This window comes from Anastrepha obliqua, chromosome 1 (assembly GCF_027943255.1).
Source record: "Anastrepha obliqua isolate idAnaObli1 chromosome 1, idAnaObli1_1.0, whole genome shotgun sequence".
Lineage (NCBI taxonomy): Eukaryota > Metazoa > Arthropoda > Insecta > Diptera > Tephritidae > Anastrepha > Anastrepha obliqua.
This window is the reverse complement of record NC_072892.1, coordinates 103,533,164-103,558,302: the sequence shown is the minus strand read 5'-3', so window position 1 is coordinate 103,558,302 and position 25,139 is coordinate 103,533,164. Positions and strand designations below refer to the sequence as shown.

At 34.4% G+C, this 25,139-nt stretch overlaps 1 protein-coding gene across 3 annotated transcripts in view; it reads left to right on the top strand.

The window, feature by feature from the left end:
• LOC129253454 (elongation of very long chain fatty acids protein 7) overlaps nucleotides 1–25,139 on the top strand; it is a 76,041-nt gene that overhangs the window by 37,689 nt on the left and 13,213 nt on the right. Inside the window, exons 1-2 of one of the 3 annotated variants that reach the window (XM_054891832.1) lie at nucleotides 2,519–2,537; nucleotides 23,888–23,989. In XM_054891832.1, the coding sequence (XP_054747807.1) occupies nucleotides 23,929–23,989 (61 nt within the window). In that variant the 5' untranslated portion in view covers nucleotides 2,519–2,537; nucleotides 23,888–23,928. Of the gene's footprint in view, nucleotides 1–2,518; nucleotides 2,538–5,450; nucleotides 5,754–23,887; nucleotides 23,990–25,139 lie in introns of those variants that run through there. The other 2 variants (XM_054891831.1, XM_054891830.1) reach the window with 2 other exon arrangements.

The following is a 25,139-nucleotide window of genomic DNA, read 5'->3' as shown; positions in this document are numbered from 1 at the left end:
TATTGTTAAGTAGAGCTGCCTGGATTTCTATTATTTCACTGTAAAATTTTTCTACGTTATTAAATTTTTGGCGAATATTATGGAGGTCTCTAATTAGAGAAGTTTCGGTCCTTTTGTCTGAGTAGTGTAGGATAAGGTTTTGTTTAATGTCATCCCAAATAAGAGGTGTTCCGTACATATTTAACACCTCATTAGCTTGTCCGATGATTTTGTTGCGGATGGCTCGCAATAAAATCTGACCCTGTGGTGTTGCATCACAGGCTGTTATGTGAAGCAAAATTTCTTCCACGTTGTTAATAAATTCATTTAAGAGTCTTGGGTTGCCTTCGTATGTTGGCAAGTCCTTTATAGCGTCTGGAATACGGAGAGATTCAAGAGAGAATCTAAGGGGATAATTTGGGTTAGGTTCCCTATAGTGTTTGGCTGTTCGCTTGGAGGAGTAGCCATATTATTTGCTTCTAATCGAAAAGGTGTATCTGTCAAAGGAGATTCTTCGGATATTGAACTTAAACTCCTACTTTTAAAAAGTATTCCTAGTGTATTTGGGTATGGTCTAAATGAAATAGATTTACCTGTTTTTCGTTTGTTCATTTACTAGCAGTATATTTACTTTTTCTCTATGGGAAATCAATCTATACGTGAATAATATTTAAAATTTTTATATATATTTTTTTTTTGTTTATTTATAACAATAAATTATAGTTCTTAAAAATATATGTATATATATATATTTTTTTTTTTGTAGGTATATATATCTATGTATATATATATTTTTTTTTTTTTGTTTTATATCTGTCCTGTAGGGATCTCTGTGGCGATATTCACTCGGCACTCCTGTTCTAGAGATCAGTGATATTCCCTCACTGTCCAGAAGGAAGGATGCATATGCCAGGCAGATATATTGTATATATATTGTATATTCTTTTTAATAATTCAACAATTCTTTATTTCGTTTTATATATTTTAAATTCTTTTTGTTTTTTTTTTTTTTTGTTTTTTTTGTTTTTGTATGTAGGTATATTTTATTATTGCATTCCTATTTTTTCTTTAATGTGTTCAAAAATTCTTTCTTTTTATTTTACATGTATGTATGTATGTATATATATCTTCCTCGTTTTGTTTTTTCTTTTTTGTTTTTTTGTTTTGTATTTGAAATAGGTACAATATTTCCTTTTCTGGTTTTTTTTTCAAAATTTTGATTTTATTAAAAATTTCCACTGTTTCAGTTTTCCCTTATTACTTTATTATTGTATTTATTTATTTACTTTTATGGGCTCTTCTAACCTGGAGGGTCCGGCTTTTAGGGCTACGGAATCGCAGATTTGAGTTTCTGTTATACTGGAGGGTCCTTCGATAGGAATCTCAGTTTATTGTATTTGGTTAAGGCTGTACAAGCCTGTTTGTAATAATAATAAAGTTGTTTTTTTGTCTTTCTTTTTTTTTTTTTATAGGCTCTTCTAACCTGGAGGGTCCGGCTTTATGGCTACGGAATCGCAGATTTGAGTTTTTGTTATACTGGAGGGTCCTTCGATAGGAATCTCAGTTTATTGTATTTAGTTAAGGCTGTACAAGCCTGTTTGTGATAATTTATTTTTTTGTTTGTTTTTATTATATATTTGTTTATACACATCACAATTTTTACTCACCAAATTAAGAGGACGATTTTGAACATGTTGCTCCTGGTGGTAAGGAATTGAAATTCTCCGATATTCGATATTTCTTCAAAACGTTTTTCTGTGATATGCCCTCACAGTCCTTCAGGGGGTACTTTAAATTTTCCTTCGATATTCCCTCGAAGTTATTTTCGTACTGCTTCTGTGATGTTCCCTCACAGTCCTTCAGGAATTGTTTTTACTGTAAATCGAAGTCGTCCACCAGGCCTAAGCCGACTGCGCCAATTATGTTCCTATCTTTTAACGGATAGAAAAAAAAAACAATACACTACTTTGTTTCACCACTGAATTACAACTGATTCTTTTATTAAAAGTGTTTAAAAATGAAACTTATAATTTAATTACAAAATTGCTTATTCTGCATTTAATACTAACTAAATCAATTTCTCAATAATGTTGCAATAATATTGCTTAATTAGCAATTTACAAGTTTTTGTTAATTCGGCAATCGGTAATATGAAGCTTATAAATTTATTGTAAAATTGCTTATTCTGTACTTTAATAATTCTTATGAACTCAATTTAATTACGATTTGCTTATTCTATATTTTAATGGTAATTCTTATGAACTCAAATTACAATTTGCTTATTCTATACTTTAACAATAATTCTTATGATTTTATTTTAGTTCATTGACTTATATATGTAACCTTGGAGGTTTGGTTGGTGGTTGTGTTATGGGGTTTCCATAACTCGCGCTCTTCCTATGCCTGACGGTTGTGGTATTTGGTACAACGGAATTGTGCTTCGCATACTTTGTTGGTGGTTGTAGCTATCGCTGGAATTTGGTGTGCAAAAATAATTTTGCATTACTCATTGCAGATTGCGGTCTGTCGCCACCACTTATCAGTAAATTGTTATTTTTGTACGTATTGTAGCGAGCGATGTGCAATCATGTTTATTATGAATATTTACACTACCTACATATGTATATTAAATGTATTTGCTGTCACATTTCTCAACGCATCGTGAGTCATTGGATCGACCAGCTGGTCGGTACTGAGGTTCTTCCCATTTTTACCGCTTGATTGTTTCTTATCAGTGTTTTTTCCGACTCACCATAATTGCTTTCGATATTTGACAATCTACAACTATGGCTTATCAAAATCGTCATAATTCAATTAAAAATCATAATTCTTAAGTAATTTGTAATTATTTTTTACGTGTGGGGAGTCAAATGTTTCGTTATCAAAATAATTGAAGAAACAAAAAATAGTTTCTAAAATAAAATAAAAAAGTACTTACAAAATTAAAAGATTAAACTAAAAAAAAGTGAAAAACAACCTGATTTATATTAGAAGTAAAACGTGGAAATAAAGCAACAAAATCAAATTCATATCAGTTTTTGTGTGGAGAAATAGGCTAGGTGAGGTGAGGTAGCGAATGAGCCGGGTCCTTCTTGTCTTTTTACCTATTTTGATTAAGTTGCTAACAAATTTAAAGTGAGTTCTTGAGTGAGTGCCTTGAGCTGAAAAATCAATTCAAAATTGATGAAACTCAAACCGCTAATTTTGCGGAGAGTAAAGAACAAATTATAAGTACAAATATCCAAATTGCTGAAATAGAAACAAATTAAAATAAATACAATAGCAGTTTTGCTGCGCGCCATGGAGATTTTATTGATAAAAAGTGTCTTGAATGAGATGCGTTGAATAAAATATTGAAAGCGTCAAATAAAATACGTCAATATCGGGATCTCGTAGGGCTTACGCCCTACAAATTGCATAAAAGTACAATTTAAATATTAATCGTGGGATTTTAAATAAATATTTTTTTTCAAACTGTTTTCCATAAATGTTTTTTATAAGAACAATATTTATCTCAAATTACTTACAATGAACCTAATTTGGCAAGCATTTTTTTTAAATCTGTGATGTATTGTTCTAAAAAAGATGGGTTTGCGATGAAATGGTACATCTGGCGAATCAATTTCATTGTCCTTCAACTGAGGAATATACATAAATTAACAAACATTAACAAGGACGGCTAGTCTAAATTTATATTTAGTTTTTCAGTAATAAATGGTTGAGTTACACAATTTTTTTTTTTTTTGTTTTTCAAAAATCAATCCATAAAAACTTGAGTTTTATGTGCTGAAAATTTCCAAAAACACTCCTTTGTTTTTGAGTAATCGTCGTCACCGATTTGAAAAATGGCATTTGCTAAAATAAAGAAATGCTGTTCGTTACAAAAGCCTCTATCATTTAATCTTGAATGGATCAACTTAAATATTTTTAAACATTGTTTTAGAAATTTACACTTGCAATTAATTACAAAAAAGAACAAAAGAACTCGATTTTTTGAAAATTTATTGTAGACATACTGTTCCTTCTTAGCCTTCTTAACCGGACAAATTTTTCCGTGCCAATACAAAAGGTTATGATTTTCCCGCAAACTGATTTAAACTTCCAAGCAGCAAGAATAATGCTTAAAAATTCTCTAATTGAAGGCTATTAAAAACTTTAAAAACTCGTTTAATAAATAAATTACAATTTCCACCAAACACACCATTTTTGATTTACTTCTTGTTTGAGATTTGTATAGATAGGAAGGCATTTATATACAAGTTCTTCATTCTTAAGTTCAGGTGTGCAAAAATATTATACAATAAAGAGTGTGTTAATTTTTGTGTTATTGCACCATACATACATAAAATTTATTTACATGTTAGTTTAAAGAAATTTTCTATATAAATTTTTATCCAAAAGTACATATTTTTCTATAATATCTTCCAATTTTCAACATCTTGCAAGATTATATAAAAAAATATTTTTTATTTTACCAAATTAATAAACTAAAAAAAAAAATAAAAAATAAAAATTAAAATGTAACTTTTATGGCAGTAAAACTATACAGATATTCATAAACATAAAATGGATGACCATTTTAACGCACTCGCCTTCTACTCTGCTACATTTAAGATGAAATGAAAAACATATTTCAATAGTTTTATTTCAAAAAAAAAATCATGAAAGCAAATGTTTCATCAAAGCAGCCAAAAATAATAATGAACATTTAAAATCAATAGTGATAAATATTAGTAAACCGCTTGCAAATTCAAAAAAAAAAAAAAAAAAAATAATAATATATAAAAACAATAAAAAAAATTATAAAAATTATAAAAGAAAAAATAAAAAATAAAAAAGGTTAAACATTTATCAACATTTTTACGTTTACGCTCCACATTTTTTATAACTTAAAACTTTACACCTCAAAACTGATAAAAACCCAACTCCATTCACATAGCTTTTTTTTGTTTTGCTTATACAAGTATATGCAATGACCTTTGGAATTGTTCACTTCGCATCAGATTAGATAACTAAACTTTTATCTTTGATATTCAAACTGATTGCACACAAATTTGTGTGCATGTGTGTGCTTGCATCTCTAAGGCTAACGCACTCTCATATGTATATCTCTCCATCAGCAACTTCATTATCACGATTTCCAAATACTCATCAGCTTTCGTTTTACTATGCGCATGCAAGCATATCATCTGACAACTGTCTATCTAATGGACTGGCTGGCATCATCGACTCGCGGTGGGAGAGAGCGCGCGCGCACGCATACCCATGCTTCTATGAACGCACACCCGCTTATTAACTGGTTCACTAGTTCACGTTCCACAAAGCAATATCGCGCCGGCGGCTACAATCCCCCACGGCAGCGTTTCCCTTCAATTCATCCAACTCAAAACTTTGAATTCGCTTTAGGCTCTCTTCTATGTTGCTTCTTCGCTTTTTTCAAATTTCAGTCTGCAAATTATCGTCTTGGGCTTTGGACGCGCATTTTCAACGTCGTCGTCGACATTATCGTTTACCATCAGTCGCTGCAACACCAACAACCAACACCTTGTTATCGTTATTGTCAAAAGTGTCGTCATCGGGTTTTTATTGTCAGTTAGCTGAATGTGCGCCTGTTGTCCTCCTTAACTCAACCGCGGCTATTAAATTAAGTTTGGTTTAATTTGTGCTGATTGCGGTGCTGGTAGTGAGCTTCTGTGTAGCGTGGTTCGCGTAATTATTGTGCAATACTTGATCGGTGGCGTTGCTGCAACTAAACACCTGATACGCTTGAAATTGTAAGCAACAAACAAATATTTACGAGTGCAGATGTTGGTTATGTTACAACGCGTAACTCATTTTATAGTGTGCATTTCTTTTTCGTTTTTTTTCTTGCCGGTTAACTTGTGGATTTGTAGTGAATTTGGCTATTTTAGTGTGCTTTGAAATTGCTTTAATCCGCCACACAATAAATGCAATGCATTTCAGGTGTTGAGAGTCCTCTATTTTGTCTTTACTAAGTGTTGTGCCTTCTAAAAACAAAAAAATGCCTTACGTTTGAAGATATTTTGTGCTCACATATGTATAAATATAAAAATATAATCGACTAACGCTTAAGCGTTTGATGTGCAATGTGGTAGAATTTTACTTTTAGGCTCCGGAAGGATTTGTGCATTTTGCTTGATTTATTGCCCAGCCCGCTAAAAAAATATGACACCTGAACATTTAGATTATACTATGTTTTTAATTTAAACAATTTTTTTTTAATTTTTTATATATACCTATAATTCGACAAATTTTCATCAAAATTTAAAATTTTATTTTTAATTAAAATTTAAAAATTGTTGTACGCAGTTTTATAGTCCATTAAATTTTAGTAAAATATAGTGCAAGTTTGAAGTTACTAGAAAAGCGCGTTGGTTTCTTATAATTTTTCCTTGAGGGTGGTGCCTATTCCATATAGGTTAGATAAGGTGGTACGGGCGAATCTTTAAAAAGATCTCACTTAAGCTTTCTCCATATGACAAATCCACGAAATTTGTTTTTCAAATGGAGAAACAAACAACGTCAGAGAAGCAAATTAACAACAATCAACAAGAGTTTTGAGCAGCTTCAAACTTGCAATTTACGCACTAAAATTGAATGGGCTATAAAATTGCGTACACATTTTTTTTAATTCTGATTAAAAATTTGGAAATTTTTATGAATATTTGTCAATTTTTCCAAAATCCGTACATAGTGTCGTTTTGTTAGAGATTGAACTATATTTTTATTAAAAACTAGTTGAAATTAAATTAAAAAAATTAAATGTCAATTTTTTATTCACAATTAGTGCGTGGGCTCATTTTATTCAGGTTTGTACTATACAATATACATACAATACATTTTAGGAGTGACTAGCTTAGTGACAAACTTTATTTTATTATATTGGGTGTTTTGGGAACTTTGACTTTTTTAGACTCAATCAGAAATTGTTATTTATGGTACAGTTGTACACAAGAAAAAGGGCAAATACAATTTTAATTTAATTTTCGAATTAATTTTTTTTTTTTTAATTTTTTTTTTATTTTTTTTTTATTTTTTTTTTACGGAAACAACCAAAAATTCCGCTCTCATGTATGTACTAAAACTCTTGATTTTGTTCGCACATTTTCGAACAGCCCGGGCACAGCCGTGCGATGCTTACTACGGGAAAATTTTCGAGCGTGAGCTCGAGTATATCGACCTTTTCCGAGTAATTCAAGCGATACTTTTGAATACTTTGGCTTTTTCTCAGGTCTTTATTTTTAGTTTTACATATTAATTTACACAGCCTTTGGGCAGCTGGGCAGCTCGCATTGCTCGATGCCTTTATATCTGGAGCTCTACCAGGTACCGAAAATATGAAGCGAGAATTAATTTAACACGCATCCATATCCCTGACAAAGTATAAAAAATCTGTGGCATCAAAAAATTCAAACTTAAGGGGGGGGTAGGGTTTCAAAATCGAAATTTTTTTTCTTCACTCATCTTATAGTAAATCATTTCAAGAATGTTGTGTCAAAATTTTAAGTGGATCGGAGCAGAACTCTCAAAGTTATAGCCTTTGTAGGCACTCTACCTCGAATGCGGAGCATCGATAATTTCTCAGAGTCATTTTTTCAAACGCGTTTTTCCCGAAACGACTTCTTAAAAGTCGGTGCCAATCACAACTCCGAAACTATTCAACCGATTCTTTTCAAATTTGGCACACGTTTTCTAAATCAAAAATACCTCCCCCCTACACTGTTTTTTTTTATTTTTTTTTTTTTTAAGGTTGTTTTTCACTTACAAATATGGCGAAATTTTTCGCCAAAAATGCTCGTTTTACGTTTTTTTGCCACCAAAACTACAAAAATGAAAAAAAAAAAAATTTATTAATGTAGGGGGGAGCATTACGTCATACTTTATCTGAAAAATTCGACTTTTTTAGTTTCAGATGATTCTACGACGAATGCCGATTGGCACCGCAGAGCACCTCTCGAAAAACATATCTCCAAAAAAACTCTGTCATGGGCTTATTTGTCAATATTTTATTATTAATTTTTTTTTAAAAACTTATTGAAAAGATGTACAATAACATGCAACTGATTTTATTAAAGTATCTTAAGCCATATTTCTGTAAAAAATTCAAAAAAAAAGTGTTTTTTTTTTAGCGCTAAACCCTACCTCCCCCTTAAGCAAGAAAAAAGCAGATAACTAAGTTAGAGGTCTGCACATTTATAGAAAACAAATCAAATACATTAAAAAATAAATACAAAATAAAAAAAATTATCCATTGCGCTTTACATTTGTCACACGAAATGAAGCGATGTTGTTGTCAAATAGACACGAGGAACCGTTGCGTGTTAATTACCGAGAAACGCGCTGACTTTTGATTTTCCAGTGTTGAGTGTGGGCGATGTGGCTATAAAAAAGTAACGTCACGCTCATCGCTTTTCTGGTTTCCTCAAAAAAGTTTGAAGTTACTAGATTTCAGTATATCATTTAGCAGTTAATGACTAACCACTTTTCAGAGGTGAAATAAATTTACATCAATAATTTTGTCACTAACTTCTGATATTTGGATTTAAAGAGCGAATTAGCATCTTTTGGGTTCCATACGACTGTTGCTTCGTTTCCGAGTCGTTCGTATGTATGTTCCTTGAACTGCTTCAATATAATTTGGAAGTTGTATATTGCGAAATGCATAACAATTCTAAATAATTTAGATTATATAAAATTAAATTCATGAATGAGTGGATTTGAGTAGGACGGACGATCATTAATGAACCCACGATGGGTAGGGAAAACTTTCCTGACTACTTGATGCCTCTGAAAAGTTTATCGGGAAAGAGAGTCCATATTATGTATGTACAAGGTGGCGCAAAATTAATCCCTCATTAGAAGATTTAAATTTTTTCCAAATGGCTTCGTACATCTTCCATATTTAACACTCGCGTAAAGATCAAAATTAAAATTTCCATCATTTAGAAACATTTTTTTTATTTAGAAAAAAGTTGTTCAAAAACAACATTGGATGATGAATTTTGCGCCACCTTTTACATATATAATGCCTACTCAGTATATCTGAGCTGAAAATTCGCCTCTTTAATCAAAAAGCAAAACCCTTATAAGAATCTTAATTGTCATTTTTCTACCAAGAGGAGACATGAATTAGGTTGTTCATGTTGCATATCTTGGTTCCATGGATTGAGCCCCGTCATCATTCCATCCAGCAATCGTGGCTTGACTAGGAATTCCGCTACCGCCCTCCCACATAATTTCAAGCTTGTTCCTTTTGAGAACGTCATAAATATACCCATCACTCTTCTTTCTGAAAACGCAACTAAGCTAGTTCCTTTGCTCTGAAAACGCAGTTGATATGGGAACATTCGACTTCGTACAAAAATGTCAAAATTATGCTAAGAGTGTGCAATATGAAAACTAAAAACTTTATTTTATCACTCTCTAGAAAATACTGCAAAACATTGGTTGGAGTACTGATTGTAACCGACCAACCAACTGACGGGACACTGTCTCACCCCACATCACGCAGCCAAAATGGGATTAGTCCAAAGCGATGCGTGCAACACCTGCAACGAAGCGAACGCTAGGGGTACTTTGGAACACCTACTTTGCCACTGCCCTGCTCTTTGTAGGACTCGACAAATGTGCCTAGAAACGACATATTTTTCATCCTTGAAGGATAGTGCTGACAAAAGGATGAACGGCTTGTTAAAATTCACGAAGTCGTGCATTAAGAATTGCATAAAATAATAATTCGACTACAAATACATAGCACTGGCAACACAATGAAGCCTAGCGGTGTAAGTGAGATGTTTTTTACAAATCGGCCAGCACTACCTACCCCAGCATCGTCTTCGCCACGGCATTTTTACCCTTTGCTTACATTGCACTTAGTAATTTTTTAGGTGCGGAAGCAATAACGCCTTTAGTGACTTAACATTTGAATTCCCTAGCATCAGCTCCAACGCTATTTTCATCACGATCGAAACGAATGCTGCGGCAATCACGTACGTGCGAACGATTTCGATTTTGGTTTTTTTTTGTCTTTTTCTGAGGATGTTACTTTAAGATGCATGAATTTATTTATTTTTTCTTGTAATTTTTAATGGATGCAAAAAAATTTCAAAATTATTCGCTGAATGTCGCTGGCAACTTTTCTTCTCGAATCAGTAGTTCCTGGATTTTTCTTCATAAATTTCGCCACTATCTCGAAATGAAATGAAAAAATTTGCATATTCATAGTCACTGTTATTTACATTTCCTAAGTACTCCTGCTTACACACAAACGCTCATTTGTTTACCATGCGGAAGTGCCATATACACAAGTCCAAGTACATATAGTGGTTGGCTGCTGCTGTCATTAATGCCGTCACTACCAATTGAGCAACGAAATCACTGCAACTGATTGCAATGGGCGTTCGTTGCTTGGTGATGTAAATAAAATGACGTTGTCAAAGGCACTCCACGCCAGTCGGTGTGTAAGAAAAAAGCTAAGCATACAAAACAATGCCTGCTGAAAAATATTTACTTTAAGCTAAAGGTGCAGTCGTACTTGGCTGTCACAAGCAGCAAACAGCGGGCGGCAGCAATATTTGTGCGTGCACTGCTTACTGCCATTATGTAATTTGCCTTGCGCTGCCCTGTAGCGCTCGTTTGCCGTTGACGCGCATGCGCTACGCGCACACACCAACTGTCGGATGACTGACTGCTGCATGTTTACCTTGACAAAATGTTTTGTTAGCGCATTCGCCTTTTGGTATTTGCTAATTATATGTTTTTTTTTTGCATCTCATGTTTTTTGGTTTGTCTTTGATGATCTCTAAGCGGCGACAAAAAGTCAATGAGCGTAGGCCAAATTGATTTAAGCCATCAGAAAAGTGAGATAATGCTAAGCGCCTACACTCGTTTGATTTCGTTGGTTTTTGTTTTTTCACTTTCGGTTTTGCGATTGTTGATGTTTATGCAGCAACTTTTGTGATTATTATTGTTTTGTCCATCCTACTGCTTTTTGTTATGCTCTTTTGCTTATGTGTAGTAGGAAGTTCATTCATAATCATCATGTGGGTCACATGCCGAAAATCTAATCAATACATATTTATAGGTATTTGCAACAGCGAGGCTAATGGCGCTGTGGCGTGCTGCTAGTGCTACTGACCTGTTAAAGTTAACCGCTTGAGGCAACTAAAAAAGTTGTTACTCTTTATACATTCATACATACGTACAAGAAGTTGTGGCTGTGGCAACTGCAATAAAAGCATCAAAGTTAGAGGTTCGCATAATTTATGCGCGATTTTTTCATTTTTGTTTCGTTCATGACATTCAAAATTTTCAAAGGCGCGCGCGCGCTCTAAGTGACAACGGTAAAACTTGCTGTGTCAGTTGTAATTGCCACAACCAACAACATCAACAACAAAAATGTTAAACTCAACTGCAACACTTGCAAGCCAGAAGCAACAGTTAACGAAACCGTGACCTTCGCTGGCTCAGTGCATTCCATATCTCACACAGACACACACGCACATGCACATGCGCTAAGCAGCACTACAGTGCAATGTCGACATTGCGACTTTGAACGTTATTTTTTCACAATTTTATTTTTTCAAATTTTCTTTTACGATTTGTTTTAATTTTTTATCTTTGCTACTAAATTCTACTTCTGCTGCTTGACGTAACGCCAATGGCGGTTTTACATAAAGGTGAAGTGCTAAAGTTGCTGAAAGTTGTAAATTGCCGCTGACAATAATTGCACTTATCGTAATTATTGGTTTGATGCTATTGCCGTTGTTTGACTGCATTTTGATTAGTCTGCTTAATGCTATTTTATAATCAATTAGTAATGATCTTCCGTATCTGGGTAAGTGTGTGCGCACCTAAGTAATTTAAATATAACTGGTTTCGTTGATGTCAATTGATGAGAGGGCAAGTGGAAAATATTAAATGCTTGCTTTTAATCTTAGGAATTAAGAAAGCAATAACACTTAGTCAACGTGGAATTTAACAATGTTGAAAACGCAAGCAAGAACTTTAAAATGCGACGCCCGGGGTTTAATGATGTTCCTGACTACGATTTTCCCTATAATTTTTTCGAAAACATAGAAAAAGTTGAGCAAATTGTAATATTAAATGCTTGCTTTTAATCTTAGGAATTAAGAAAGCAATAACACTTAGTCAACGTGGAATTCAACAATGTTGAAAACGCAAGCAAGAACTTTATAATGCGACGCCCGGGGTTCCTGACTACGATTTTCCCTATAATTTTTTCGAAAACATAGAGAAAGTTGAGCAAATTGTACTCGAAGGCCATCGTGACAGACGAGAAAGATATTGGTGCCTTGTTGTTGTTGTTTTAACAGTGCAGTGCGTAATGAGCGATGTTTTCGTGTTGATTCAAGTTTAAAATCAGGTGGTTTGAGAGTGCTGAATCTTTTGTAGAAGCAGTATCGTATTGTTATATTGTAAAGGAAACACTATCTTTTGGCCAAAATGTTAACGAAGCTTTAATTACCGGTGAAGAGGTATGTATCTATAAATATGACACTAAAAGCGCTTCTCAGATGAGTTAAAAACAAAAAGAAGCCCAATATAGTCGATTCAAAATCAATCTGATATTGTTGTTTAGCAGTTTATCAAGCTCTGTCGTTACATTATAGTCACCGATCGTCATCGTCAATCTCACTCAACGGTAGACCCAAGAAACCAAGACCAAAATTTAGTTGATTGTTGCTATTGTAGAAGTTCACTATACCCTGCTGGTACGTTGTAGTCACCGATCATCATTGTCTAACTCATCTAACGATAGGCTCAAAACACGCGCTGTTTCGACAGGTTGGGGCCAGTGGGAGCAGGATGTTAGGTGAGTGTGTTTAAGAGGGCATGTGAATAGGTGGTTAGTATCGTGCGGGGTACCTTCACATGCCGGACATATATTGAGTATGTCGGAAACGATTCTCGATAAATAGTAGTTTAACCTGCTACAATATCCAGACCGTAATTGAGCCATAGTTGCACGGATCTTACGAGGCAGCTGAAGCTCTTCATCTGCAATGAATGGTTGGATTCTGATAACAACATTCGAGGTTGAAGAGTTTAGCAAGGTGGTGACTTGCCTGAGACATGGTTCAGGCTCTACCAAATGTCTGCAGGGGTGATAACTATGGTAACATCCAAGTACAAATTGATTGCTATGCTCCTTGAGCGGGAGAATTGAACCCTCGTAAAGGTTTTGCAGGAGGCATGCCATGGTTGTCCTGGCAGCAGTGTTTAGACAGGTCTGACGCTTTGAGTACAACGAAGCACTAGTACCAAGCGACGGCGTAGCCTAATTTAGTAATGGCCGGCCAATTTCTTTAAATGTCGTCAATCAACATTTTTTAGTCTTTACTCCAAGTGCTACCGGCTAGCGATTTGAAGATCTTGTTGCAGTTTTGGACCTTAGTGGCAATTGCGATTGTATACACTGAGAAGGAGAGTAAAAAGTCGAAGTGACACCCAAAATGTTGCGTTTATTAACGGTCGGTATTGGTGAGTCATCGATTTTCACCTATATGTTAGCTGTAGTTTGTTGCTCGTTTGCCTTAATTGCCATGGTGTGGTCTTCATCCAATTTCTTACGCCAGGCGAAGCATTAAATGTGAGCGGTCTGAAGCGTTTGAGGGAAAATGTTCGTCACGGGATACCAAATTCGCCCGTTCACACATTTCATTCTCTACCCGACTATAGTATTATAGTACTGAAAACAACATTTGTACAAATCTTGAAGCTCCCACATCATATGGGCCTCTTAGACTTTTTCATCTTTCCACAATTTGAATTTCCACAGAAATTATTACAGAAGCAGTTGCAGTCGGCCTATGAAACGAGCTTCGAAGATTTGAAGAAGCGTTGGAATGTGTGTAGCAGCGAGTCCCAATGAGATTACTTTGAAATGAATTAAATAAATATCAATGACCAGATTATTCCGTTCAAATAGTCTAGTCCGTTTCATTGAATTATCCAGTCGACAGTTTTGTTAATAGCCTTATTCAGAACGCTTTGCCAAAATAATATATATTATATATATATATACTTTTCCGTGGCTCCTAGGAGAAACATAGGGCTTCAAATAATGTATGTGTGATATTTTGACCACCTTTTTTTTCGTTTTTAAATTTTCATTATTCTACGAAAAATATCATATACATTAAATTTCAAACTTTCATTCGTATCTTTCACTTCATCGTATATATTATTTTGTTCATGGGTGTACACTTTTTTATTTTTACTCTTTTAAAATAATCGCTCGATGACGTGTCAGCAATAAAATCAATAAATCTAAGTTTTTGCGGATAATATTTGCAGGACAGCCGGAATTCATCGTAAAATATCGGGGGAATCTAAGTTTAAGAATATGTTGGGATTGCATTTATAACTAACCATAAAAGTACCCTCATCAGCTTTCAGCTGGGTTCCTTAAGATTCGACATTCACCATTACCCACTCTCTGGCCCATGGGCATATTCCAAACATTTTGATAATGAAAAAAAAAAAAAACATAATAAAATACAAATTTTCCGCAACCGAACGAAAACTCATCAACATTTTTACCTATTTTTTTTTTTTTTTTTTTTTTTTTTTGTTTTCTTTCAATTCGCATTTCTGACAGATTATGGGTATGCAGTTTTATAACTTATTAAATTTTAGGGTAATAAAATGCATGTTTGAATTCGCTGAAAAATCTTGATTTTTTTTAATTTTTTCCCCCTGACGGCGCTGCGCATTTTCGCCATGTAAAATATATGCTTGTTATAAGTAGATAAATACGAAAAAATGTTTTATTATTTAAGAATTGTTGGTTTCTGTAAAATTTATTAAAATTATTAATATTAAATTTTCTACAAATATCAGAATATCATAAGAGGACGAGCTTTTTGCGCGAAATTATGGTATGTGCCATTTTTTAGAAATTGACTTTTGTTCTACATTCCACAGCGCATCGCCTGGTGAAATATTGCAGCTGAAATGGCTATAGTTACGGCCAAAATTGGCTGTATATTTTATCGTATGTAACAGTGAAAATCGTGTGAGTGAAAAATAATTGGGGTTTCTCGAAAATGGAAACTTTTTCAAAGAGAGTTTATTTATTTTGGTTAATTATCAAGCTAAATCACAGAAAAGTGAAAAAATGCTCTTCTGTAAAATTCGATTTTTGCCACATGCAAGTGTTGAAGTGTTAGACAAAGCTCACTGAATAAAGAAAGTTATGTCACTGGATGCAATACGAGATTACATTACAAATCTCCGGAAATCCCGGTTTCAACGATTACCACCTTTATTGGACTCCCAACTGTTCACATATTTATCCCTACTGCCCGAAAACAATGTATTTCTATGAAGAAAATATGCAATCATTTTTCAACACTATTTACTACATGATTCCATGCATAAAATAATCTTATCGAATCAAGCAAAAAATCGAACAATAAAGCATGCACCGTATTGCTTTTAAATTGACATTTTTAGTTCAAACATTGCACATTCACTCCATTTGCCGTTTTCGTATTTCATTCAATCGTGAAGGTGAAACAACAACGGCTTCGTGCATTTCGCCACATCTCGGTTTATTATGCCGATGCATTTTAACATCTCCCCGATAAAATGCCATACATTTTCCAAACACAGAGTGTTAAAAAAGAGGGTGACATATTTATGTGTTTAATTAAATTTATTACAGATTATTATGATAAAATCAAACAAGATTTGAAGTTACTTAAATGTTCATTTAAGAATTATTTAAATGTAGTTTTTGGTAAATAGAAATTAAGTTCAGTAAAATACAAGATTTTATTATATTCCTTCAAAGTTCTTAAAATAGGAGAATTATAGGCATGTAATAATTTTCTAACGAAAAAATATTGTGATTCCGAATATTGTGAATGCGTTCTATCATAGTAAGAATTGGCAGTTAATCAGTTACAATGTCAAAGACGAAGTAAATAGCAGGAATCGGTTCGGTGAAATATATTAAAATCGCAGGGTAAACGAAAAAAAAAAACATTTTTTGTATTCGCTCAGGTCTCAGTGTATGGCTGCCAAAGTATAGTCTTCAGATGTGGGCAGCGTATTCTAAGTCAGAGCGAACCAGAGAGATGAACCACTAAAATCCGCGCTGAATCGGCGAATAAAAGCAATCTTAGAATATGACTTAGTGCAATAGTGCAGTATAAGTGGCTTTGAAATAGGAATTTAGAGTCAAAAGCCACGCCGAAATTGGAAATTCCACCCACTGTGCCTAGCCAAGGACCACGAATGTAATATTAAGCAGAGAAAAGGGAATGAAATTTATTTGTTACATAGATCTAATAGTATTTGCAACAATTATATATAAAGGGTGATCAGTTTAGTGGCATCGGATTTTAAATTGAAATAAAACAACGGAAATTCAATTTAAAGAAATCCTATTCAAATGTTGGCTGCAACTCCGCCGTAATTGGGCCATCCGTACACACCAATTTCGAATGACTGAAGAACTTCGGTCGGTATCTAGTGAATAACTTTAGTAATGTTGGCCTCCAATGCCTCAATCGAAGCTGGTTTATCCACAAAGCATTTAGACTTTATATACCGCCACAAATAAAAGTTGAAATGTGTTATAACACACGATCTTGGTGTCCCGAGACGAGAGGTAAATTGCTCATCCAAAAGACGACGTAGTAAATCCGTTGTTTCACGGGCTGTATGGCAAGTAGCGTCGTCTTGTTGACCCCAAATGTTGTGGAGATCAGGGTATTCAATGTCCGGCATCAAAAAGTCGTTTATCAGGGCGCAATAGCGTTCGTCATTCACTGTTACATTGGCGCCAACCTCGTCTTTGAAGAAATATGGGCGGATGATTCCTCCAGCTCATATGCCGCACCAAACGGTTGTTTTCAATGGATGTAATGGTTGTTCTTGAATGGTTTTGGGCTACTCCCCAAATATGGGAAATGTATTTATTGACGTAATCATTAATCTAAAAGGCCTCCTCGCTGTACACCATAAGTGGGCTTGAACGCGCTATGAACACTTTTCACAGAGTAAAGACAAAAAAAAAGTATGTATTTAGGTTGACAGTAGTCACGCGAGATCTGTCAAAAAGCCCTATTGAAAAAAGTACCTCCAATCTGATCACCCTTTACCTACTTGTAGTTAAAAATTAAATAAAGCGTAGGTCGGTAGCTTCGACACCAGCGAACAAATTTCACGGTTGTTGTTAATGAGAACAGTGGCAAGCCAAAAAGTCAGTGGAAAAAACAGAAGCAAAATTTAGCACAAAAGCAAAGCACAGACATTAAATTAAATGCTTAATTCACATAAATTAAAATTAATGCATGAACACAGTTGCTTCTTTATGTATGTGTGTGTGTGTGTTATAATGGCATACAGAATCGATTCATTGTTTTCGCGCGTCTCAACAACGGAATTCAGTTTGTTCATAAATATCTCTTACACATGTAAATATACGCACTTATTAATATATAAATATGTAGATTTCTTAACATATTAGTGCCGTTTATAATTGCATTTTAATTTTTCCATTTGTTACCTACAACTTTTGGTTGTATTTATCTGCTTAAAAAGTGTTGAAAGCTCAATTATGGGTATTAGTCAATATCCATAAATATATTGCATAATTCCATTGAATATTTTGTATTTAAATCTTTGCATTATACATTTTGCAGTTTACTTTTATAACTTGATTTTACTTATTAACTCTACTGAATGGATTCCGTTGTATTTAATTTCTTGAGTTTTATTGCTTACTTACAGACGTATATCAAGTGGTTATTCATTACTGAAATATTTGCTTTGCTGTGTGCGCATAAATGTTTATACGAGTATACATACGCACATATACATACATACATATATAAATACATATATATCATTGGCGCGCACGTTGTTGGCTGTTTGGTCGAGGTTCTGGTCCAATTCGCGGTGGGCGTGTTGATGTTGTTCAAATGGGTCGAAGTCCTAACTTCCAATTATCTATCATCAATTTTGTTTGGAGTTTTGCCAAATAAAAGATCTTTCTGTTATCTGTTGTCATAGAGGTTTTGAGCCTTTGCGGTTGGAAGGTTTCCGTGCTCACCCTAACATTCTGCTTTTCCTATGCACTGTTATAAGGAGAAGGTTGTTGGGACCATATAGACTCTCTCGCGGCGGTCAATGCTCTACCTTTATCGACGAGTCAAACAACGACATGTTTTTCTTCAAAAATTAAAGTTATGAGAAGGAGATAAAACAGCAAGCTAAGATATGTACGGCTTCAAATTGCAAATTGCAAATTCTGAAAATAAATGAGAGATTCCATGTCACGTAAAATAAATAAATAATTGGCGCGCATTGGAGCTCCTCCTCCTATTTGTGATGTGCGTGTTGATGTTGTTCCACAAATAGAGGAACCTACAGTTTCGAGCTGGCTCCGAACGGCAAATGATTTTTATGAGGAGGGGCGACCGCTATTAGAAAAAATCTGTTCCTATAATTTTGCTGTTTCATGCATGAAGATTAGAACCCAGGCACTCCCGAATGGTAGTTAAGCACCAATCCAAATGATCCAAGTATAATAATTTAGACATTGTCGTACATTTTTTGTAAATTAGTTTATTTGTAGGTTGGATTATAATAAGAAGAAGAAACTGAAAAAAATTGTTGAAACTTTGGCTTTTTAAAGCGAAATACATATTTTCGTTTTATTTTATTACCTTTTGTTTTTTTTTTTGATAATTTCATTTTATTGAAAACTCTTGAGAAAAACGTTTTCTTTCGTTATTTGTGAAAAAAAATTTTCTTTTATCATTTTTGAGAACTTTTGTTTCATTGTTTCACGTCATTTTTGAAAAACACCACCGACGGATTTTTCTACTAATTTTTTTTATTAACCCTTTGTTTCGAAAAACTTCTTCTGTCTGCTTAATTGTTTTCCAGTATACTCGACATAAACAGAGTAAAATGTTTCTGCTGCAAAAGTAGGCATTATGACTAAAAATCAAACGTTGCGTGTTGGTTGCTCAATCACAATCGGAGAAATGCATACGAAATACTTTTTTATTTGAAAAAATCGCTTTGTAACGGTACTTCCCCAGAATTTGCTGTTTCAGCTTAATACAGGCTGTTATCTATTAAAATAAATAACTAACTGACGGACTAACGAATTTTCTAAAATGTACACTTTTTAAAAGATCTTTATTTTCCCTTTTTCAGGGAAAACAAATTACAGTCGATTCGTTGAATAATAATACGAATGCGTTTTTGTTTTTTTATCTTCACGACGAGTATACTCGACATTATGCGAAACAAGTTGGTTTCGCTCTGACAACGCTCGATATATACAGTTAAAAAGTTAATAGCTAAGATTATACTCAGTAAGCCCTGAAAATTTTACATTGGGTTTCCCATAACTTTTCGAGTTACAGTCAAATATATACAGCGAACCAGTGAATACGGTAAACAGTTCAAAATACTGCTCTAGCGAAGCCCTAGAATACGTACTCATATATTACGACCGCTTGAAAATCGATCGTAGCGCCGGTACGTCCATTAGTAGGCAGGTATACGGAATTATTCTTCGCTGTCTAAAATTAATGGCGTTAGGTTATATGGATATTTAAAAAAAAAATTTAAACATAAAACAGATCAGTAAAATAATTTCACATATTCTACAGACGTCTTGAAGAAAAGTCACATTATTTTGATATTAAATTTCCTAAGTCCCTGTAAATTGAATTGAAAAACATTATTCCTCAAAAAATGTTTTATTTTTCGCCATTTCTCCAATGTTTAATCATTTTCAGATATTTATTAACCTGTCTTTGTGAATGTATGTTTGTATGTATAAATGCAGAGGGCAGTCATTAGTTTACGTACTTCGCATAGCTGATTCAAAATTGCTATTATTGAATAAAATTTCCGTTCTTCATACTTTGGAGGAGTTACATCCAATTTTGGTAGAGTTGCATTTCCTTTATGCTTTTTCCGATATTAATTTGTATAGCTTAAAAAAAGTGCACATGCCCACAGGTTGCTGTGCACAAATATTCATACACATACAAATATATGTGTTTGCATTTGCCCCCTTGGTTGTGGCGTGTAAAAAATCAACAATTGCATGCAAATAATAAAAAAAATTATGTTTGCACGAAAACTACTGCAATATTTTACTATTTACGCTTAGAATGAAATTACTAAAACAAATCACGCGCATTTGAGTGTATACTCATATTAAAAAATTCAAATTGCCAATACAAAATAGCAAACACTACGCCTTCGTTCATTTACTCAATGCTCGTGCGTGGTGCCGGCCGTTTAATCACTACTGCGAATGTCAACGAACGACCCGATACATATGAATATGTACTTAAACACATATTTCCATATAAAGTACTACTAACGCAAGCAATGGCAGGTTGGCAACACTGTGATAATCAATGCATAGCAATATGTTCCTTACTATTCGGATAGCAATACAGTTCAATCTCGACGTAATGTAACTGTTTTTAAATTTCAAAACAGTACTCGAAGGCTGATTTCTTAGTAAAATTTATGTAATTCGGAAGTGCGTAGGTTCGAATCTCCGTGCATGAGACCCCAGAATTATAGAAAAAGCTTTTTTTTTAATAATGGTCGCCCCTCGGCAGGCAACGGCAAACCTCCGGCCAAGGTCTGTCTCTTCAGCAGCATCATTTTTTTTTCAATTCTGGAATCTTCTGTACATGACTATTGGCGATAGCAATGACTATTTTTTAGGGAAATAAACGGCTTCTTCTCAGCTGCTCTTCTATGATAGCCGGCTTTTCTTAAGACTCTTCTGACAGCTTAAGCGCCAATATTTCTTTGAAACTTATTCCTTATTTTTTTGTTTCTGAAGTAGTTATCTTTGCATCCTTTCCTATAATACTGCGCTTTGCCCTTTCTGCTTATTTACAAGTACACCCTTAAAACTACGAAATTCCGGTATTTTCGTAGTTTTTAGTTACTGCCCGAACTGATGACTACACCTTGCCTGTTGTTATCCTTTTTGCCAATAGTTTTGGTCTTATTTCCACAATTTCGTTATGATTCGCCTCTCATCAATGCAAATGTGTTTTCTTTTCGCTGCGAATGTAAAGGTCTGCACTAAATTCTAGTGAAAACCGATAAAACAATACCTTATTAAATAAAACTACTACTTTTCTTTACGAAAAAATCGTCCAAACAAGACAAAAAATAAATCTACAAACGATGAGCCTACACTTGATTCTCACCTCACTGCACATTACCGAAAATCGCTAGCAACGCATTGCGGTCACAATTTGACTACTACAGTGGTAACCAGCGAAGATGAAGAATTTGAATTTGTAACAAGCTTACCGTTAGAATTTCATTGACAAACAGTATTTAAAAAGAGGAAGAGCATTGAATGATCATACCTAGTGAATATTCTACGGAATATATAATATTTATATAGAAGAGGCATGAGTTTTATATACATATGTGTAGAAAAATTGTAATATTGGCCAATCTGTTATGGTAAAAAACAAAATTGTGCGAGCAATTCCTGCTTCGGGTACTCGGCAATAGAATTCTGCCCGGTCATCTCACACTTATTAACACCACTCGTCTAATCAGTCGTTGTTCAGACGGAGGCACATATAAGCGAGGCTTGGGTTTTTTTTTTATATTACACAATCTCAGTTTTTCCGCGCTGTCTTACCACAGTGAGGTCAGCCAATCAGGTGATTCTGTTAAATTCGTTCACTGCTGGTTAGCAGTCTAATTAATTTGCCATTACATCCAAATTATCTTCACTTAAGATATCTTCCATGACGTAGCATTCATTGTTTATGAGTTTGTTTAATTCCAAAAACTAACTGCTAGTCCAAATAAACTTTTACTTAAATGTGTGCGGGTATTTAAAGTTCGATCCGGACTAGAGCTCGTGATAACCGGGATGCGAGTAGCTCCATACTAGCTCCAAACTCGTTCATTGCTTAACTGCTCATTTATTTGTTCGAAATGTTTGAGCTTTTGAAGAATTCAAGGCGAATCTATTAAAGGTGGTTTAGGCCAACCAATTTGTTTTTTCTTTCGCCGTATGCATGTGGCTGTCAGTCTAGAATGCAACAAGGCGAACTCATTCTTTGTTTTCTACTTTGCCCATACATCAAACGTACAAAACATTGTTATTTATTTAGGGCCCCCACCTTTAATGAATGCGCCTTGGAAGAATTTGAGCAGCTAAATCAAAATTGTCAATTTAATTTTTTACCATTTGCTCGAAATATTCGAGCTTTTAAACAGACAAAAATTGTCAATTTTATTTGCCAGCACTTCTTTAATTTTCCAACGATGTATAAATAATTTATAAAACTTATAAAAAGTGCTGAGTTAGAATAATCAAAAGTATCGCTCGAATTACTCAAAAAAACTCTATATACTCTAGTTCACGCTCGAAAGTTTTTGAGTAATGAGGAGCGAACTGAAATTCGGGCTGTTCGAAAATATGGAAACAAAATCGCGAACTTTAGTACGCACCGTATTCAGTTCTCCCTTACTTTTTTGTTTATGAAGTTATGCTATTTTGAATATAAAATTCACCACTTTATCAATACAATGTGATTGCACTAAATAATTGACGTCTTTCCAATGATTTGCAATTTTTCGCCATTTCCAATCACCTCAATTTGGTTGTGTTTTGAGAGTTCCAACTGTAATATGTGTATGTAGGTTTGTGTGTGTGTGTGCGGGTATGAATGGTATTGCAGGCTTCCTTTATTACTGTATACCACTAATATGGTACTCCAACGGTAAATTGAGGTGGAATTTGGGAAATTAAATTCCATTGAAAATTTCGCATGCATTCGGCATATCTACTAACACACATACCCTTCCACGCACTAATCACGTTTAAATATTTTATCTACATAAATACCGATGTATGTATGAATGTATCTGGTGCATATGTCGTCGCAATCGTTGACGTCTCCGACTCAATGTCAAATTAATTGCCAAAAGGTTGTTGTAATTGTTGACGTAACGTCGATCACCTGCCGGTTATATTGGCTGTATTGTATGTTGCGTTGGCTCCAACTGCAACAAAGCGTTGATGTGTGTGATTTGAATTGAAATATCTACGAGACTAATTCGATACCAAGTAGCTTGTAATTAATGGCACAGATTTCATATCAAAACCAAAAAATCCACAACAACAAAAACGCGTTTTTTACTGCTATTCCGTTGTGTTGCATTCCAATCCAACTGATTAGTGATGCTATTGCAGTTTGTACCCGCCTTTCAATTAGTGCATCATTAATGCATGTTAATGTTGTTGTTCTAGCTATAATATTCCGTAATGTGTTGTCAGTCTTGGCAGAAATTTCCATAAAGGTAAATCGCAAAAAATAAAAAAAACACATAAAATAATGCTCACAATGTTCACTCGTTCGCACAGCCAGTTAATCAGTGAGCGTCCTATGCATAATGCAATTAAACCTGTTTAAATTTATCGCAGTCTATCCATAATAGCGCCAGTGCCTGAGGCAGCAACACACACTCACAGAAGTTCACCGTAATCATTTAAGTGTGTACAACGGTAATAAAAGCTTAGGGAAGCGTCGCAGCACTGCAACATACCATAGCCGTGGAATATTTTTTAAAATCCTCGTTGGCATTGAAAAAATGGTTGAACCTTTGCGGTTCCTAGATTGTGATTATCATTATGCCTTTCCAATCACGCTGCGCTCTGTTTTGCTTGGAATTTCCCCAAATGGAGCGTTAAAAGAGATTGTGCACTCGTTTGCTATTTATACTTGTGCGCATCCCTTTGAGTTTTATTTACTTTGATTACTTGCGTTGATAATAAAAATAAATACAAAATTTAACGGGGTTTTTCGTAGTTTTTTCTTTACAGTTGGCATCGTAATTGTGCAGTAAAAGGAAACGCACGTCAAAATGGCTGTTATACTACATGAAGTCTATGACTGGTATAGAGATCTCATGGACAATCGAAGTGGTGAGTGGTAATTATATAAAAAACAAAAACAAACAAAAAGTAACTTGTTAACTTTTTAAAAGCCAAATACTCGAGTGGTTTCGAGCTACAAGTTATACAAAATCCATCAAAATTAATCACTCTATCGGAAGGTTTGTACTTTTTGCAAATGGTGTCGTAAGTCAATCATATTTGATACTTGCAATGGACACTTCCAGGCAAACAATGGAGCGTGTAAAGTCCAAAATATAGATTTTAATCAGTAAAAATATTTTTTTTTTCTTAAGTAAAAAAGTTTGTTGATTAATTTCGCGCCACCTTGTACTAGGAGGCTTCCGTTGACACTAAAGAGTTTCCAAATAAATAACGCATTTTATAGTATTGCTAAGAGGACTTGATTCCTTTTAATACAACTTCTTCTCCTTGACAAAGTTTAACAAAGCGCGCCAGTCGTTTCTTTGTCGTGTTAACCGGCGCCAGTTAGAAACACCAAGTGAAGCCTTCTAATCTTTCCAACGCAGGGGAAGAGGAAGGCTTTCAGAGCCGGAGCGTTTGTATCCATTCGGACGCCATGACCCAGCCAACGAAGCTGCTGGATCTTTATTCACTGCACTATATCAGTCACTGGCACTTTTGCTTTAATAGATTCCATAACTTCTTCAAACATTGAAAAACGTCGGATTTTATATTTTGATGTTCGGGAGTAAAAAGAAATCACTCGACGCAAAACGACTGTCAAGTGGCGATACGATCTCTTCTGAAGCGTTCATGCCACTCGTAAGCGATTGTTTTCTTTAATAGAGTATTGCTACCGAAACGGTTTTCCAACATTTCTAAACTTTTCATACCATTGAGTCCATTTCTAACGCAACATTTAATACAAACTCGTTTTCGCAAATTCAAATCCATTTCTGAAACTTTAAAAACACGTGCAGATGCACATAGATTTACTCAAGACGGCGGGAGCTTTTTATACAAATGTAAAGAAATGGCGATACAATTTTGGTAGGGATGTTAATCACAGATGTGGAAACCTAAAAACAAAAACAGAACATAAATCAATTGACTTAGAGCGTCACCTGACGGTAGGTAGGTGAAATGGTTCAAGTACCACTCTGGCACCCAAGTAGCACTAAAGCGCCAATTTGATAACAATATGGGATCTCCAACA